Source organism: Pteropus medius, unplaced genomic scaffold (genome assembly GCF_902729225.1).
Source record: "Pteropus medius unplaced genomic scaffold, Ma_sr-lr_union100, whole genome shotgun sequence".
In the NCBI taxonomy this organism is placed as follows: Eukaryota; Metazoa; Chordata; class Mammalia; order Chiroptera; family Pteropodidae; genus Pteropus; species Pteropus medius.
In genome coordinates this window covers 32,108,602-32,126,979 of record NW_024354500.1, presented here as the reverse complement: position 1 = coordinate 32,126,979, position 18,378 = coordinate 32,108,602, and the positions used below count along the sequence as shown (strand labels likewise).

General features: G+C 35.8%; 1 protein-coding gene across 1 annotated transcript in view; it reads right to left on the bottom strand.

Annotated features, from left to right (window-relative positions):
• The window catches only part of PKHD1 (PKHD1 ciliary IPT domain containing fibrocystin/polyductin), a 411,516-nt gene that overhangs the window by 341,263 nt on the left and 51,875 nt on the right, over window positions 1-18,378 (bottom strand). Inside the window, exons 28-33 of the mRNA XM_039853082.1 lie at window positions 13,588-13,718; window positions 11,426-11,561; window positions 7,133-7,328; window positions 6,357-6,424; window positions 3,318-4,925; window positions 1,280-1,423 (exon numbers count right to left, since the gene is read on the bottom strand). Of these exons, the coding sequence (XP_039709016.1) occupies window positions 1,280-1,423; window positions 3,318-4,925; window positions 6,357-6,424; window positions 7,133-7,328; window positions 11,426-11,561; window positions 13,588-13,718 (2,283 nt within the window). The remainder of the gene's footprint in view (window positions 1-1,279; window positions 1,424-3,317; window positions 4,926-6,356; window positions 6,425-7,132; window positions 7,329-11,425; window positions 11,562-13,587; window positions 13,719-18,378) is intronic.

Genomic DNA, 18,378 nt, shown 5'->3' with positions numbered 1-18,378 from the left:
ATTAGTTAGTTAAATATTAGAACCTATAAATGTGGAGTCTTGGTTTTCTAACTTCTTTATTTATTCTCTAACTTCTTTATTTATTCTTTCATTGAGCATTAATTTTGCACATACACTGTGCCAGTGCTATGCACAAGAGGTAGAGATGAAACAGACAACATCTAAAACTTGCATCTTTTACTGTATCTTAAATTTCCTATTGTGGAATTTTTTAAATTAAATTTATTGGGTTTCCCATTGTGGAATTTTAAGTGGAATTATCTTTTTTGCACAATGTTCCGCTTATACATGTGATAATAGAAAACTCAGTTTCTAGTATTTTAAAACAAGAATTGTTTCTTCTTCTCTTTCACCTCCCACTTCCTTCTTGTCTAAAACAATCCAATGTAAACTGCCACTGTAAAATTACCCGTCATGGAATTTTTGTCCGAGCTCAGATGAAGTGATGCTTTGTAAATCCTTCACCCACATTCAAGTTGCAGACACATATTAGGAATAAAAGTTAAAATACTACACAGAAAGTATGTGTTCAAATGGTTTTTAAGTGCATAGGTACAAGATCTATGATTATGCAAACAAGATAATCACCTGGCTATGCTGTTCCTATGGTAATAATGGCAATTTCTTCCCTTTGATTTTTTTTTTCTGAGCTCAATTATGGGTAATCACCCTGTATTATAAAGCCCCATTATGGGACTATCAAAGCTTTGCACCTTCCTTTTTAAGAAGCTTAAAGCAGTGAGAGATCATGGTATTTTATTGAATAAGGGCTCAATTACCTGAGCATTAAAGAATAAGAGGACGATGTTAATGTTGACTCTTTTGTCTATAATACGAATTCAATAACTGAATGCATTAGGCAACTACGCAAGAGATATCTAGCTTCATGATCTAACCCCTTCACTAGTACCTCCAGTAAGCATGTTTTCAGCAGCCCTACCCCAGAACAAGACCAAGAGATTGTTTTCTTCATGATTCCTAAACCTGTCATTGAAATCAACATTCAAAACTCAGAATTACTTTCTCCATTACTATGACCGTAATAAAAAAAAATAAGTGATAAAATTTTGTTGCAATTAATATAACGAAAGTTCTGAAACATTTTAATAGGTGGTCCTTGATTCTAACTACCATTTTAGATGGGGAGTAGAGAAATTCTTTTCCCAAGAACACATAGAAAAATTAGAAGTCAGTACAGCATTAATTAGAAAAAAGAAGTTAAGCAAAGAATATCATTTTCATATGTACTCTTAAAAATACATATGGCATTTTTACTGACCATCCAGAGGACGAACCAAGCAGCTGAAGGCAGATACTGTAGCATTAGCCAAGACTTGGCAGGGAAAACCACACACAGCGGCTGAGATGTTCCCTGGAGAAAATCCTGCTCCAAACACATGCACGATCCTTCCACCCAGGCAGCCTTTTGTTTAAAACAAAATTACAACTTTATGATCATAGAGACAAATCTCTCTTTACTTAACTCAAAATTCAAATTCATGGTTCCTTGCTGCCCATCCTTCTTTCTATGCCCTCCAGAATCCACACAACTGGCTCTCCATCCCTGATATCCTCAGTTTATTTTCACTAAGCTCTAGCCTCCAGAGCCAGAGTCCTTGTTTGTCAGCTCCCCATCATATTCACCAATCTATAAAAACGTAATAATTTTTATATAGAAAAGTAACGCTTATTTATAGTTCTTAATTTTTTATATGAAAACATATAAAATGAAAGTAGAAGTTTTCTTAATCACCTAACTCCCTAGAGAGAGCCATGTATAGAGTTTTTTGTGAATTTTTTCCAGAATTTTCTAAGTATATATATTTCTTATACAGAGATCTTTCTATACACATTCCTCTACAACTTGTTTTTTAAACATATAGCATAGACATTTTTCCAAGTATGTATACACACATTCATATGTGTGTATATATACATATACGTATATATCTAACTCATCATTTTAATAGCAACTTAGAATTTCATTATAGGATTATGCCATAATTTATTTAGCTATTTTCAGATCGATCGATACTTCCATTATTAATCAATCATCTATTGCTGTAATTAATGGTGCTGCAATGAACAGTACACTTATTTGAATAAAACTGTTGCAAATGCTTAGAAGTGGAATTTCTAGGTCAAAGGAAAAGTAAGTTTTTGGTTTTGATGTATATTCCCGTATTTCTCTCCAAAATAACGTTGCATCATTTTATACTCCTACCAGCACTATATGAGAGTGCCTGTCTTCAGTGGGTAGAAGTATCACAATTCTTAACAGACAACATGTTTTGCTTCAGTCTGAGAATCAAGAAAGGTAAATGTCACTGGGATCCTCAGATGTGCAGCAATGTCTAGTCCACACTGAGATATAGTTCCGGTTTCTACTGCCTTTCTATCAAGGTGGTACTAACACAGCCACATGACAACATCAAGAATAACACTTTGCTTAGGGTGCCTTTTATACCCCTGCTTTCTCACCATAAAAGTCATGGAATCTTAGTAGTAAGCTGAACTAGGAAGCATCCAGCACAAACCCCTTTACCAATTAAGAGAACGAGGTATAGAAAGTTAACCAGCTAAGTTACTAGGGACCAAAATCCCGATCCCCATAGCACTCCAACCGGCTGAAGCCAGACAGATTTGTTCTAAGAAAGGCCTTGGCCAGTGCTTCATCAGTCTAAGGTTTGGCTCGCATAATTTCCTGTATATATTCTGCATCACAATCAAATTTGAGCTATCTCAAATGTATTAAGGCTTTAAGTGAACAGAAATCGAAACCATCATTGTAAGAAAAAGCAAGGCAAATTTCAGTGTATCTAAAAGGAGAAAAAAGTTCAGCCAGTGCAATCATACTATGCAATTGGCCAGTTATTGGTGGAGTATGAATTCACCTGTGAAATATTACAAAATGATAAAAAAAATCATATTTAATAAACTTAAAACAATTTAAATTGACACATAGCTCTAAAAATAGGTGAAGCCATTTATGTCCTACTTAAATGATCAAATTATGAGCTTTTATAAATGATGTTATTTAATTTAAAACACCAATTAAATTGCTTTAATGCATCCAACTAAAATACAATCATGTACTTAAAGAGTATGCACAACTTCCTTGGTAAAAAAAACAAAGTCTCTTACATGGAGCATGACGAAGACAAGTTTTAGGGGAAACTGGAACTGTAAGAGGCCAATCAGGCCTCTCTCTCCTTTTATCGTTCAGATTGATGTTGACTGCCTACCACTTAGAGTAGTGAGAATAGCTGTAATCCACTAACATAAAGAAAGCCCTCTGCATCACTTGCTTGACTTACCAAAGTTCTCAGTCACTGCTGTGATAGTAACGCTTGATGTGAACGCCAGGGCAGATGAGGCCCACCCTCTTGTCCGGTCGTAACCTCTGATTTGGTACTCCCCAGCAGGAAGAAAGGGAACCACACACTGGAGAACCGTGCTGTTGCCAGAGACACCCACGCAGGGTGACATCCCAATAAAAATGTCGACGTTCACAGCTCCTGAGATATGGGCCACCACCAAAGTCAAGATGCCATCAGTGTGAGAAACAGAGAGCAATTCTGGAGTGAACGCGTTGCTATAACCAACGACTCCCATTTGATACAAAAGTCCATCTATCTCTATGTCCAAGACAACAGAGCCATGCCCTGCAGGAACAAAGCACTGAAGGAGCTCAGTACTGATGCTCACCGTCAGGCAGGCCTGCTGGCCAAGGTAGACCACCGTGCTGTTCTGTCCTCTCAGGGCTGTGCCCTCTATGGTCAAGAGGCCCCCACCATATATGCTGAAATTCTTGGGGAAATAATGAAACACCCTAGGCAAAATGTAGAAGTGTCTGGAAACATTACCAGAACAAGCATACCCATTGCTTGTATGAACTGCTGATAGGTAGTGGAGTCCTGGAGTCAAGTCGCTTATCTGGCATGCCACATGGCTTGCATTAAAGAAAGTTACAATGCAAGGAAGATGATCATCCAAATACACCATTGGCTCATCAGCTGTGGTGCCTAATCTCTGACCTCTAATCAACACCGTAGTCAGAGACCCATTGATATCAGTGGTCAAGGCATCCACTACAGGAGTTGTCTCTTCCTTCAAAAAAAGAGTGCAGTTCCCATGACATTCACTGTGTAGGCCATTGACCAAGATGGTGATGTTCAGAGTGAAGGAAGCACCAGGCAAGGAGTCACCCACCGGTTTGATCTGACAGAGGACCATCTGGGCCCCCAAGCTCAAAATCACACAAGTAAAGGGACCCGAAAGATAAACCTGAACTGATCGCCTTCTTGAGTTGAGAGCCAAGCCCCTCACCATGAGCACTGTCCCACCACAAGCAGACCCATTTGTTGGGGAGATGGTCATGATCCAAGGTGTCATCACCAATTGCTGGGGCGCTGCAGACATGTTAGCAAACCCCATCTGCTTCTGACGTATCCGAAGAGGGTAGACTCCTGCCTCCAAACCGTGAAGAGGAAAGGAGCAGCCAGACAGGCTCGTGTTGCCTCTGAAAGACTGTGTCTCAAGACTGCAGTTCAAGTCCCCCAGAAGAATCACTGAGTTGGAGAGGTTATTTCCTTCCACGTAGAGTCTCAGGCTGCTATTCGTGATTTCTCCTCGCACAGCAGTGACTACTGGTGTTGTGGCCACCTCATATGTGAAAGTAAAGCCCTTCCCCACCAGGCTTGGTGCAGGTCCTTGGGTGATGGACAGGTTGCCAACCCAGACCTCCACAGGGGCTGGGACAGTGAGAATATCTGCCTCAGGCGGCAGGGAAGCAGGTGAAGTCTCACACCAGATATGCGTCTCTGCTAAGTTCACAATGTTACAGGACTGATTGCCCACAAGCACCCAGACTAAACCTGGCTCTCTGCTGAATCCTATGCCTGAGATGCTGAGGATGGTTCCACCTAAAGCATGAACATCAAAAATAAAACTTAGAAGCTGATATTCAGAACTAGGAACTCACACACCTGTGTAAGCCCCAGAGCAATTAAGTGGAGGTGGAGTAAGTATTAGTGAAATCTTAATTATTTCACCTCACCTCATCAATGTTAAATTTGTGATCATTTTGGCAGGAGTCACATGGGCTGAAATTCACATAATAGTAAAACAATATAAATTGTTACATAGAAAGGATGTTTATAATATTTAAGACAAAATTTTCAAGTATATCGATAGATCCTAGAAGCCACCACTTCTATCAACTTATATAATACTGATAAATCAAATTTCTTGAAGTGTTCTTGTCATCTGCTATATTATCTGGCATGTTAGTCTATATTATTATATATGTTATTATGTAGTGAGAATATATGTATATTATACATACATATTTATAATTTATATATTAATAAAAAATCAAATTCTTTAATCTTCTTATCATCTGCCATATTATCTGATGTATTATTTTATATTCATATATTATCATGTGGAGTATATATATTGTTCTGTATATTCAACTGACACTGTAATGAAAAATCAAATTTGCTGGTCTTCTCTTTATCTTTTATATTATTCTATACAATATTCCAATATTCCACATGTTATGTAGTTGTAGATATATATATATACATATATATATGTAATATATCAAGAGCCAATGAAATGGTGACATGCTTGTGAATTAACTGCTATATGCACAGACTTTGTCTTGCACTGTAGTGCAAGGACAATAAAACTCATGTTCAGGATGGGTTGGAGCAACATATCCAACATTTCCAAATCTGTGGTATAGCCAAGTATCTTGAAAAAAGAATTTTACTATACTCGAAAATGATAACATGCTATTTCATACACTATCATAATGATTATTCATTTACAAATACATAGCTTTCCATTTTTTCTGAAAATGCATAGTTTTTTAGATTTCTCGATTTGCCTTGTCCTTACATCTCCCATATGGCATTTGTGTTTCTAACTACTTCTGGATCCTTCATCTACATCCCTAGAGGAAAGTGAGGACACCAAATCACATCCCTCCTCTCCTTGCACATGCAGTATCTAAAAGGCTAACTAAGGAAGCTCTTCTCTTATTTTTCTGATATCCACTCAAGATGTAGTACCCATTATATGTTTCAGCCTCTTTCTATTAGAAAAAGAAAAAAAAGGTATATCTCCTTTTCATAAAAATTTTTGAGTTTCCTGAGCTTACTGAGCTAAGGAATCCCCAAGTTTTCATACCCTTCAAAGTATACCACCCAGTTCCTGGAGCACAAGGAAACTTCTCTCTCTGCTGCCCATCTCTGATCTCACTGGTTAATTAATTCAGGAACAAGATCTAAATATTCAGTGAATAGACTTACTGTATAACTGGTATCAGTCACATCAGAGCCACTTACCCAGAAGGGACCCACAGCAAGGCTCGATGCTGAAAACTTCAGTGATGTACTGGATGTGCAAATCGACTCTATAGAAAATGAGGAGATTGCTCTGAAATAACTGAGAGAGTTAGGGAAAGAGAAAGGAAGGAATAAGACAGAAGAGATGTATGTATTTTGGGGAGAAAAAGAGAGCAGTGATGAAGAACAGGTATGAATACACTGCCTACCGGAGAAGAAACAAAATGGTGGGCAAAAGGTATTGTGTGGGACATTTTCCTGGGCCAGTATCATGTGGTGACATCAGTCTCATACAATTTAGCTAACTTTCTGGAATGAGGAGATGGAACTTCTGAAGAAATACTGGGCAAAGGGACTTCAGGGCAAAGAGGATAAGAATATGCCTTGTGCAATAATTGTAAGCCATTTATTCAAAGCCCAAGACACAATCTTATTAAAGGTCTTATTTAATTATAGACTCTTATTAAAGAACAGACTCTTTCCCCTTCACATATGGATGCCCACTCTATCTCTACCCTAATCAAGAGCCATAACATTTTTAGTTCCGGAAAGTTCTCCATTCACCATCTAGTTAAGCCAAAAATTTCTCCTGAATTTGTCTTGAGAGTGAACTATCTTATAGGGTCTCTAAGATTTGTTCAAATTTTATGATTTTCATGTTCATCCCCTAACTTCAGAAGAAGAAAAAATAAAGACCTAACTCAAAACTAGCATTCCTCCACTGAATCACTAGACCATCAAACAGATCTAAAACTAATGGCAAGTGTCCACCTCACCCTGCTGAGTAAATGTCGACCCCATTGATGGAGACTGAGATTCTGTGGAGGCCAGCTGGCAGTGGGGGCAGCACCACCTCCAGACCCTGAGCAGTCTTTGCATGAACCCAAGCCAAGGTATCCTTGATGTAGACTTCCACATCCAAATTTGTGTAATCCACCAGCAACGCCATTCCAATGAAAAGGATCTCACCTCCTGTGTTAAAAAGAATTCGTTAGCCTCTGTGAAATTGGTTTGTGGCCTCAATCACCTATTCAATCTAAAACTTGTACTATTAATATTAGGGTATTATATGCATAATACCCTAATTAAGAGTTTTAATGCCAATCTAATGTTTTTTCATGAAACTTCTAACAATTCTCTTAGTAGAGCTATAACCAATAATCTCAAGAGCATAAAAAGCAAATTTGTCAAGACAATTGTACTCAAGAGGCACACTAAATTATCTTCATGCAAAGGCAAATTGAGACGTAGTCTGAAGAGCTGATGGTCTTCATAACCAACAAGTAGCACTCCTTGTCCCTTTTTTAACTTCCACTTTTCTACTGATAGAAGTGTAAAGTTTTATCTTCAATGTGCAGTGAACCCCATAATAATGCCATATACGAGTATAGTACTTCACAGTTTACAGAGTACTTTTACATATGCGATCTCATTTGATTGTCACACTATGCTGTTGACATTTATAGGGCAATTAGTTGACATTTATAGGACTGACACTTAGCTTTGGAGAAAACTAAGATTTAGCAGCCAAGGTCTCATAGCTAATTAATAAAAATATCAAGGAATGAGACCGGTTTTCTCTTATATTTCAATATCTTTTTGGTTTAATTAGAAACCCTACTACAATGCCATGTATATTATGAACATGCTAATTCAATTCCTTTTACCTCAAATATTATTGAGTAGCAAGAGTAAGCAATATGTCATGAGGGGCACAAAAATAAGTTAAACACAAACTAAGCCCACAAAGAGACCTCAAAGGTGATAAAATAGGTGCAAAAATAGCTTCAGTTAGAAGACATGCCATAATAGAGGTGAAAATTAAGCAATGGACTTGTTCAAGTCAGGGCATCATTCAAAGTATCAAGAAAGGCCTTATGGGCAAGATGGTGCTTGAAGTTTAATTTGAAAGCAAAATTCTAAGAGGAAGTAATAGAGAAGAAGAGATTTACAGTTCTATTCTAAAAACTTCACAGTTTTACACAAAGCCTTTCATAGCACTTTCTCATTTCATCATTTGGCAGCTTGGAGAGAAAGAAAGAGAATCGGATGACTTTCTGGAAGAGCAGATACATGTATATACAGTAGGGACTCTATAGGAGTAGGCCAAGTTGATGATGGTTCTATGGCTGAAGACTAAGAAATCCAATCCTCTAGAGTCTTTACTTAGTTTAGTGGACAGTGGAGATCTCCAAAGTTTTTTAAGTAAGAAAATAATATTATTGAAGCTATTTTTCCAATCTATGAGATCAATTAAAGAGATAGGGAAGAGAAATTCACTCTGCAGACAACTGGAGTCTTAACAAGAGCCAGAAATCAAGTGTGCAATGGCAGAAGTGGAAATAAACATACTTACCTTTCCTGAATTTTGGTGTGTCCATAGAGACACAGCTTTGGCTAAAGCACCTCTAAAACGTGTTTAGCTGCTAATGTTTAAGAACTGCTACAGGGCTGGCATCTAGAGAACACTATAGATAATGAGATCAGGAGGAAAAGAGGTCTCTTGAAAGAGAAGTGTCAAAGAAGAGGGTTTGTGGTGTGTTGAGAAGACTGAATCTACTTTTAAATCCTTACTCTGCCATTTTACCACCTGATAAAATGTGTGACTGTGTGACTCGCTTTAGGCCCTCAAAGCCTTGAGTTTTTCATCAGTAAGATGGTAACAGAGCCCACCTCATGTGGCTTGTCATAGGATTAAGTTAGACATCCTAGGACAGCCTCTGGTATAGTACAGTATTTAAAAGCTCTCAATTAACTTCATTTTCTTCCTTGATCCACATCCTCTTTGCTCCTTCATGTCTTCCCAACTTTGTTTCTACTGTGAAGTCTGAAGCCTCAGTGTGGTGAGTTCAAGGAATTTCAGGCTTGAGCAAGGAAAAAGACATGACCATGAGGTGACAGAAGTGCAAAAAAAAATGAGCTTTATATGGGTGGTATTTGACAGGTTCACAGAGGTACAGAAACCTCACAGCATGAGACCTCCCCTAGAGGCAACAATAGGAGACTACCACCCAGAAGGAGAGGAAGGCAAAGAAACTCCTCGGGGAGAAGGGGGTGGGAGAGGGGGCTTATGTATCTAGATGATGTCACTCAGCAGCCCAGTGGCAGTCTTTGGGTCAGAGAGCTCTGAAGGGCAGCAGTGGATTAGAGTCCTTTGTAGCCCCCAGGTTTATCTTATCTATGTCTAGCAGATGTTGGGTGCAGTTTTGCAGGGTATGCAAAGCAGGCAGGCTCTAAAAGGCTAAAAATCTGCTGTGGGAGACTATATTTAAAATAATTGAGTATGTAAAAATTTGAATTTGACATTGGCAGGCTTTTGAGCTAATGGCTCCCAGCCTGCTGTGAAAAAGTAAACAACATTGGGCCAATATACAGAGGCCATCTTTAGCTCATTAATATCACACAGTATGTGGCAGAATAATGGCATTCACTTCAACAAAGCATTATTGAGTCCTTTCTCCATGTTAGCTAGGCGCTTTACATATTTTATCTCCAATTTTCACAATAACCTTTAAAGAATTATTCTCATATAACAATTAAAGGAACCAAAGATAAAAGAAGTTAAATATCTTGCCCAAGGAGTGGATGAGCTTGGATTCACTCAGATCCAGCGCTGCCTGAGTGCAAAAACTACACTAATGGTCCCGCACATTACATCCTTCCTCCCTTATCCCCCTGCCTCTTCTCCTCTCTCTCTTTGATTTCATCTCGACTTTACTGTCACCATCAGCATAATCATCTCCTGGATGGAGATGTGCCACAATCTAACTTTCAAAAGCAACTTTCCCAATAGGTACCACCCTTTGTGGATTTTATAACATGTTCTTTATTCTGCCTGTAGAAAGATTTAAATGCAAGTGTAAGTTCTGCAAATAATGCATCATGTTGTATATATCAATAACATGAACTCCTTGGGCTCTTGGTCAATTGTCAAGCTAATCCTAGATGCCTTTGAGGCACTGATGCAATATATTTATTCTTTTCATTATAGGTAGGAAATTTTATTAAAAGCCAAAATCACTGAAATCTGAATAGAACACGGAGCTCCCTCCTCCCTTTTCTACTTCGTTGGGAAGAATCTATACCACTAAGGAATTTTACACACTTCAGTTGCCTAAGGCAGCAAATTCTTCTTCTGCACTATCTGAACTGAATAATATTGAGAAGCTAAAGGACACTTCCCTTTATTTATGTACTCTTGAGCAATGGAAAATGAAAATAGTACCGGAAAAATTGAGTCCAGGCTTTTTGGGGGAGAAATTTGAAGGTCATTTGTAATAAACCCTTAGATATGGCTGCCACAAACTCTCTGTTATCTGGCGTTCGGTTAACCAGAAAGGTGTATTACTTGATACTTTTCCAAGTCTGTATTGTCTGACATTATAACAAATTTTATAATTCCATTCTGTCATGTCACCTGAATTATTAAAGAAAGTTTTAATTGTTTTCTGTAGTTGGGTGCTAAAAATTTTATTCTTTTTATACAAAGCATGTCTCAAGGAACAAGAATTCTTAGCTAATAAGAACATCTTATTCTCTAATCATATGAAATAACTACTACAATAGAACATGATGCCAAAAACAGTATGTTATAGTCAACTATAAGTGGCTAACTGCTTGAAATCTGCAACCAGACTGCTTGGTTGAAATCCCAGCTCTGTTACTTACTAAAGGTAACATCTCAGGCAAGTTACTTATTCTCTCTGCTCTTTAGTTTCTTTACCAGTAAACTGAGGCTAATAATTGCATAAATTAGTCACCAGAATTAAAGTCTATTATATGTCGATGCTACTATTGACACATAGTAAGTGCTCAATAAATGTTGTCGAATTGTTATCCTTGAATTATATTGTCATCTTCCTGATGGAAATGGTCCCAATTTTACAGAGGGAGAATAGATATTAGGAGATTAATTCAATGATGAGAATACAAGTCTCTTGGTTTTCAGAAAAGTAACTCCAATCCAAAATATAACATTATCTTTAATAGAATATATAATCTACTGTTTTTCTTTTTTATAGGATCAATGGTCTAAAAATAAAAAGATTCTGTAATATCATGTGTTTTACCAGCTATGTTGCTTCTGTTTCTGCTCAGAGACATGATCACTGGATTTAAAGAGGAGACATATGTGAATGCCATGGGAAGAGCTGCAGAATGGTCCCCTCTAATCACAGTCACATTCACAATTGGTCCATCTTTCCCCTGAAAAATCAATTTTTAAAATCAAACCACTATAAATAAGACTGGCTTGAGTGAAGTTCATATAGCATTAGTTTAAAAGATTAATTTTTAAAAACTTGTTTCTAAAGAATATATTTGTTACTTTCAAGTCTCTTTATCTCTCTCCCTCTCTCTCTCTCTCTCATACACACACACATACACACACACACACACACACACGCACGCACACACACATCCCACACCACACATGCACAGTGACAAGTGCTTAGAATAGTCAAGTGCAGCAACCAACAGATTAAAGAGTAAATAAGAATAATTCTCAATTATCAGACCAACTGGTTCTGTAAATAAAAGCAATTTCAAATAAACATCTATACCTAGCTAAACTAACCATCAAGTGTGAGAATACTTTCAGATATGTAAGTACTCGGAAAACTTCCCTCCCACATATTCTTTCTTAAGATGTTTCTCAAGGCTGTGATCTCAAAAAATAAACAATAGCCCAAAAAGAGGAAGATATATACTCCAAGAAAAAATGACTCCATAGAGGAGAGCAATCCATGGAAGTGCTAGGATGAAATGTAGTAGAATAAACCTAAAAAATACCAAGTTTGAGTGAAGCATCAAGGGAAATGAGTAACTGACATGATGAATTTTTTTCTTAAGATGGAGGACTTTTTATTATAAAGAAGACATGTTAAGAAAAAATTTGAAACTAAGAAAAAGAAGTTATGAAAGAAAAAAATATATTCCCTGATTCTGCCAGCATCATTTGAAAATAAACATTCAAAATAATTAAAAGTGCTATTTCAGAAAGGAGGACTTAAAGAAGAGGGGAAATGGGTAAAAGAGCATGCTTGTTCAACTATTTTCCTTTTAACATTTGCCTGTATTACTCTGACCAAAATTAAAAGCTTTTTTTAGTGTTTATTCTCTCTAGTATAAGAAATCCAAAAAGCACAAATCTTACCCATTAAAATGTAAATATATATTAAAGTGATAATACCCAGTGTTGACCAAAGCACAAGAAATCATATACTCATATAGTAATAGTGGGGAAAATAATTAAAAAGGAATATTAGACAACTGGATACTACATATCATGAAAAAAGTTAATATGCCCAAAAATATAGTTATTGGGATGAAAGCTCTGTTGTTTAAAATAGGAAATTTTGGAAATTATCTTAATGTTTAATAATAGGGAATAGTTTTTAAAATTACAATACAACCATATATTGGAATTCCATGCAATTTCTAATATTTGAGTAACTGGATAGATAAAATGATTAATGATCAGAGATTAAAGATTATTTTGAATTCTTTCTTCCAGAGATCTTAATTCGTTCAGTAAACAGCCATATTTTGGGGTCATGGATATGCTAGGAATGTTGATAACGCTGAAATCAACTCTGAATAAAAAGTTCAACCTCAGCTGTGATGATAACTGTCACCAACAGCACCGAGAAAGGTCCTTGACTCAAATCTCTTACAGACTATGAAATGCTACCAACTGAAGGAGGAAAAAAGGAATGGCTAAGGGAATTGTTTTTAAGGAAAAAAGAAAGCAGTAAGATTAACTAAGAAGATATTTTATAGGAACTGGACATTCTAGAAGTACCTAAGTTCCACCATTCACATCCATGGCAGGAAACAAAATTACTTCATGAAAACTAGGTTATTTGTTGTTTGCTTAAGAGAGAAGTAAAATTACAAGATGTCTAAGTTTTGCAAAACAATACCTAGAATGTGCACTAAATAAATTTATTTATTATGTGGCACTAATACTCATTGAGCATGTGGACTGGGACAGCCTTCTTCGTTTTCTTTTAAAGAAAATTAACTGATGTTAGTTATAAGCCCCATTAGTAGAATCAGCTTCCCTCATCATAGCAGGACAGGCAATATAAACAATATAAGCATACTCTCATGATGAAAAGGTCGTGTCAATTAATTTAGTTCTAAAAAATGATTTCCTGACAACTTTATACTACATATTAATAATGGTTACCCACCCAGAAAGAACGAGATACCAAAAGATTCCACTTACCCTGGGCGGAACTCGGCACCGAATTCTTTGTGAATTGCTTGTAGTTATGTTGATGGCACAAGACTGAGATCCAAATAACACCAGGCTGATATCTTCCAAACTAGAGCCTCGGATTGTGGCCCAGAGCCCTCCTGTAATGAAAACAGCATTTCAGGTGGGATATACAGCCATATGGACAGACAAAAACTAATTTTCCACAAGAGATATAAAATAAAATTAAAATGTGAAGCTCCTTAGTCAAAACACAAGGCATGCTCAAACTGCAGAAAAAGTCTAAAGTTAAATAAACTACCATTCGGAGAGAAAGAAAATGTGACTAGAGGGCAGAGAGAAGTAGTAATACATCCTGGAGATATTTAAGAATAAATCATAGAGACACAGTACTCCCACAGGTCAGGGAAGTAAAGTAGAGGGTCTCTGAAAACTCTTCCTGCTCTAGATTTTTAAATATCATCCCTGCCGTTCCTATAAATTTTTTTTTTTCCTGATGAATTAAGTATAAGAGAGTATGATGATAGAAAGAGCAGTGGACCTGGAGTCAGGGCTGCAGATTGTTCTACCACTTAAAGCAGATCATTTGTAGTGTTGCTCTTGAGTTCATTGGTTCTACATTCCTCAACTTGCAATAATAGCCTTAGCCCTTCCAGCTTTGTGATTTCATACCACATATATTAGGTTCTGGTCTTCATGATGATATAAAAGTAACTGACATCAAAACCTACTATCTTCAGGATTTCTCTGCCCTACCACTGAAGAACAATCACAGAAACCCCTACCCCTTCACTGCAGATATCAGTAGGAGAGGCATGGCACCATTCATACTTACATCATGGCATACTTTCCCATTTGAAGAAGAAGCCCTTAATCTAATGAATAGAAATTCTACTTATGATTAATGAGGGCAATGATTCTGGTCTTCCATCTCCCCAGAAGGGTGTATAAGACAAGCAGTGAGGCCACCAAACAGATATATGTATCCCTTGAGAGTGGGAAGATTATCTTCGCAAAGCATGTCAGGATGAGAAACAGAAACTTACACAACTCGATGAAAATCTTTCAGAAGAATATGACTGGGTGAAACAATACCCCGAAATTAAATATATAAACTTTCCCTAAAAAGTCAGGGCAAGACTACAATAGACTTCAAAGTTAGAGAACAAAATTTAAGGGAAAAAATTTTAAATAACATCATAAGATAAAATATCTGAAAACCTTGATAAGAAAATTCAAAATAATAAAGAAATTTGAAGAAAATATTGAAATGCTACTGAGGAACATAACAGATGGATTAAAACTTAAATAAGAAAACTAAAATAAATACATTGAAAGGGTGAACATCAGAATGATTGCATATCTTTCTAAATTAAACCAAAGCATTAATGCAATCCCAATAAAAATACAAACAGAATTTTCTATTTAAATTAGAAAAGATAATTTTAAAATTCAATAAAAAATAAAAAATAGCCAGAATGTAAAACCTCAAAAATAAGAGTAAAGGGGTCTTCTGCCAGACATTAAAATGTCTTATAAAACAACTATAATTAAAATGTAATAATAAAGCCTGAACAGCTAGATAGATCAATGGAACACAATAGGAAGTTCAAAAATAAACCCAGAAAAGTATGGAACTATAGGAAATGATAAATATGCATTTCACATAAGTGCAAATAGATGGATTATTTACTTAGTAAATGAAATAATTGAATAGTATTGAAAAAATTAAATCTGAATTCCTACCTCACATCCCCACTAAAATAAATTCCAGATTGATCAAATATTTAATGATAAAAAATAAAGCATTAAAAAAACTAGGAAAAAATTGCAGAATTTTTATTTTTATATAATTTCAGAGAAGGAAAGCCCATTCTAAGTATTCCACAGACCCTGAAACCATTAAAAAAAATTAATATATTCACTACATAAAAAGTTAAAATATTTATGGTTTACAAAAATAGAACACATAGAAACAAAGAATAAAAATAAAGGGCTAATATCCTGATAATATACAAAAACTCTTAAAAATCAATGAGAAAGAACAATAACCCAATTGAAAAAAAGGGAGCTAAGAATAGACAGTTCACTGAAAAGAAAATATGTCTCTTAAACATGTGAAGAGGTATTAAATTTCTCTCTTAATGAAATAAATGCAAAGTAGAATACAATGAAATGTTATTTTTCTTCTATAAGATTGACCAATATCAAAAAGTTTGGTAACATACTGTGTTCATAAGATATGGCAAATACATACTCATATACATTGCTGCATAGAGAATAAATTATACAACCTCTAAAGAAAATGCTTTGGTAGTTTCAAAATGTTAAATGTACACGGCCTCTTGACCTAAGAATTCTACTTCTAAGAAATTATACTACTAATAGTTTCGCATATATACAAAATGGAACAATTGCATATACATATGCAAAAGAATGAAACTGAATCATGTTTGGTGTTAAATCATGTCCCCTTAAAATTCATATGTTAAAGTGCTATCTACCAGCACCTCAGAATATGAACTTATGTGGAAATAGGGTCATTGCAGATTTGATTACTCAATACAGGATGAGGTCATACTGTAGTAGAGTGGGCCCCTAATTCAATATGACTGGCAGTCTTATAAAAAGGAAAAATTTAGGCACAGGTAAGACGCAGTGAGAACGCCATATGAAAATGAAGGCAGGGATCAGGTGATGCCAAAGCCAAGGAATGCCAAAGATTGTGAGTAAACCACCAGAGCCTAGGGAATAGGCATGAAACAGTTTTTTCCTCACAGGCTGATTCAGAAGGAATCAACTCTGCTGACAGCTTGAACTTTGACTTCTACCCTCCAGAACTGTGAGACAATAAATTTCTGCTGTTTAAACTACCCAGTTTGTGGTACCTAGATAAGCATTTCTAGACAATACAGACCCTTACCTCACACCTTATGTAAAAATTAACTCCAAATGTATCTGATCCCTAAACGCAAGAGCTAAAACTATAAACTCTTAGGAAAAAACATATACATATATCTTAGTGACGTTGGATTAGGCAATTGTTTCTTAGATAAGACACCAAAGCAACAAAGAACAATAAAAAAAAAAGATAAACTGGACTTTGCCAACATTAAAAACCTGTGTTTCTTAGATAAGACACCAAAGCAACAAAGAACAATAAAAAAAAAAGATAAACTGGACTTTGCCAACATTAAAAACCTGTGTTTCAAATACTACTATCAAGAATATAAAAACACAACTCACAGATGAAAGAAAATACAGGCAAATCATATATCTGATAAGAGACTCATCCAGAACATATAAATAACTGTTACAACTCAACAATAAGGGAACAAATAACTCAATTTTTTAAATGGGCAAAGGATTTGGATAGGCGTTTCTTCAAAGAAGGTATACAAATGGCCATTTGTGACCTCCTTTGTGTTCTTGGAACAAGCCAAGCTCATTTTGACTAAGACTTTATCATATAACATTCCCCCCTACCTAGAACTCCCTTATTCAACATTTCCCCAGACTCATTCCTTCACTTCATCCATGTCTTCATTCTCTAATGCCATTTATGTCATTTCTCCAATGCCAACGGCCATCCTACTACAACCACTACTCCCTCTATCACTCTTCCCCTGCTTGATTTTTCTCTTACACATTAACCATCACCTCTATGAGAGCAGAAATTTTGTTTTAATTCACTGTCTCCCCAGTATTAATAGTGTCTGGTATCTAATAAGAGCTAAATAAATTGTTATCATTATTGTCGTTGATGTTAATAACTAAAAGTTGCAGAAGTGATGACACTGGATCAGATGGCTTCATAGGTGAATTTTATCAAACATTCAAAGAAGAATTAATACCTATTCATCTCAAACTATTCCAAAAAATTGCAGAGGAGAGAAGATTCACAAGCTCATTTTATGACACCACCATTACCCTGATTTCAAAACCAAAGACATTATAGGCCAATATCCCTGATTAACATAGATGCAAAAATCTTCAACAAAACATTAGCACACCTAATTCAGCAATACATTAAAAAGAGCATACACCATGATCAAGTGGGATTTATTCCTGAGATACAAGATTGGTTTAATATCCACAAATCAATTAATATGAAGGATAGAAATCATAATCGTATCAATAGAAAAAGCACTTGACAAAATCCAGCATCCATTATAATAAAAACTTTCAGCAAAGTGGGAATAGAAGGAACATATCTCAAGATAATAAAAGCTACATATGACAAACCCATAGCCAACATCAAACTCAATGGTGAAAAGCTAAAAGCATTCTCTGTATGTTTAGGAACAAAACAAGAAGGTCCATTTTTACCACTTCTATTCGATATTGCATTGGATAAGAAATATAGCATCAGACAAGAAAAAGAAATAAAAGACATCCAAATTGGAAAGGAAGAAATAAAACCATCATTATTTGCAGATGATATGATGCTATATAGAAAGAACCCTAAGGATTCCACCAAAAAAAAATATTAGAACTGATAAATGAATTTGGTAAAGTAGCAGGATATAAAATTAATATTCAGAAACCAATTGCATTTCTATTCCCCAATTACAAATTATCAGAAAGAGAAATTAAGAAAACAATGCCATTTATGATTGCATCAAAATAAATAAATAAAATACCTAGGAATAAATTTAAACAAAGAGGTAAAAGACTTGTACTTGAAGAATTATTAGACATTGAAGAAGGAAACTGAAGAAGATACAAATAAATAGAAGCATATACCATGCTCATAAATAGGAAGAATTAACATCATTAAAATGCCCATACTACTCAAAG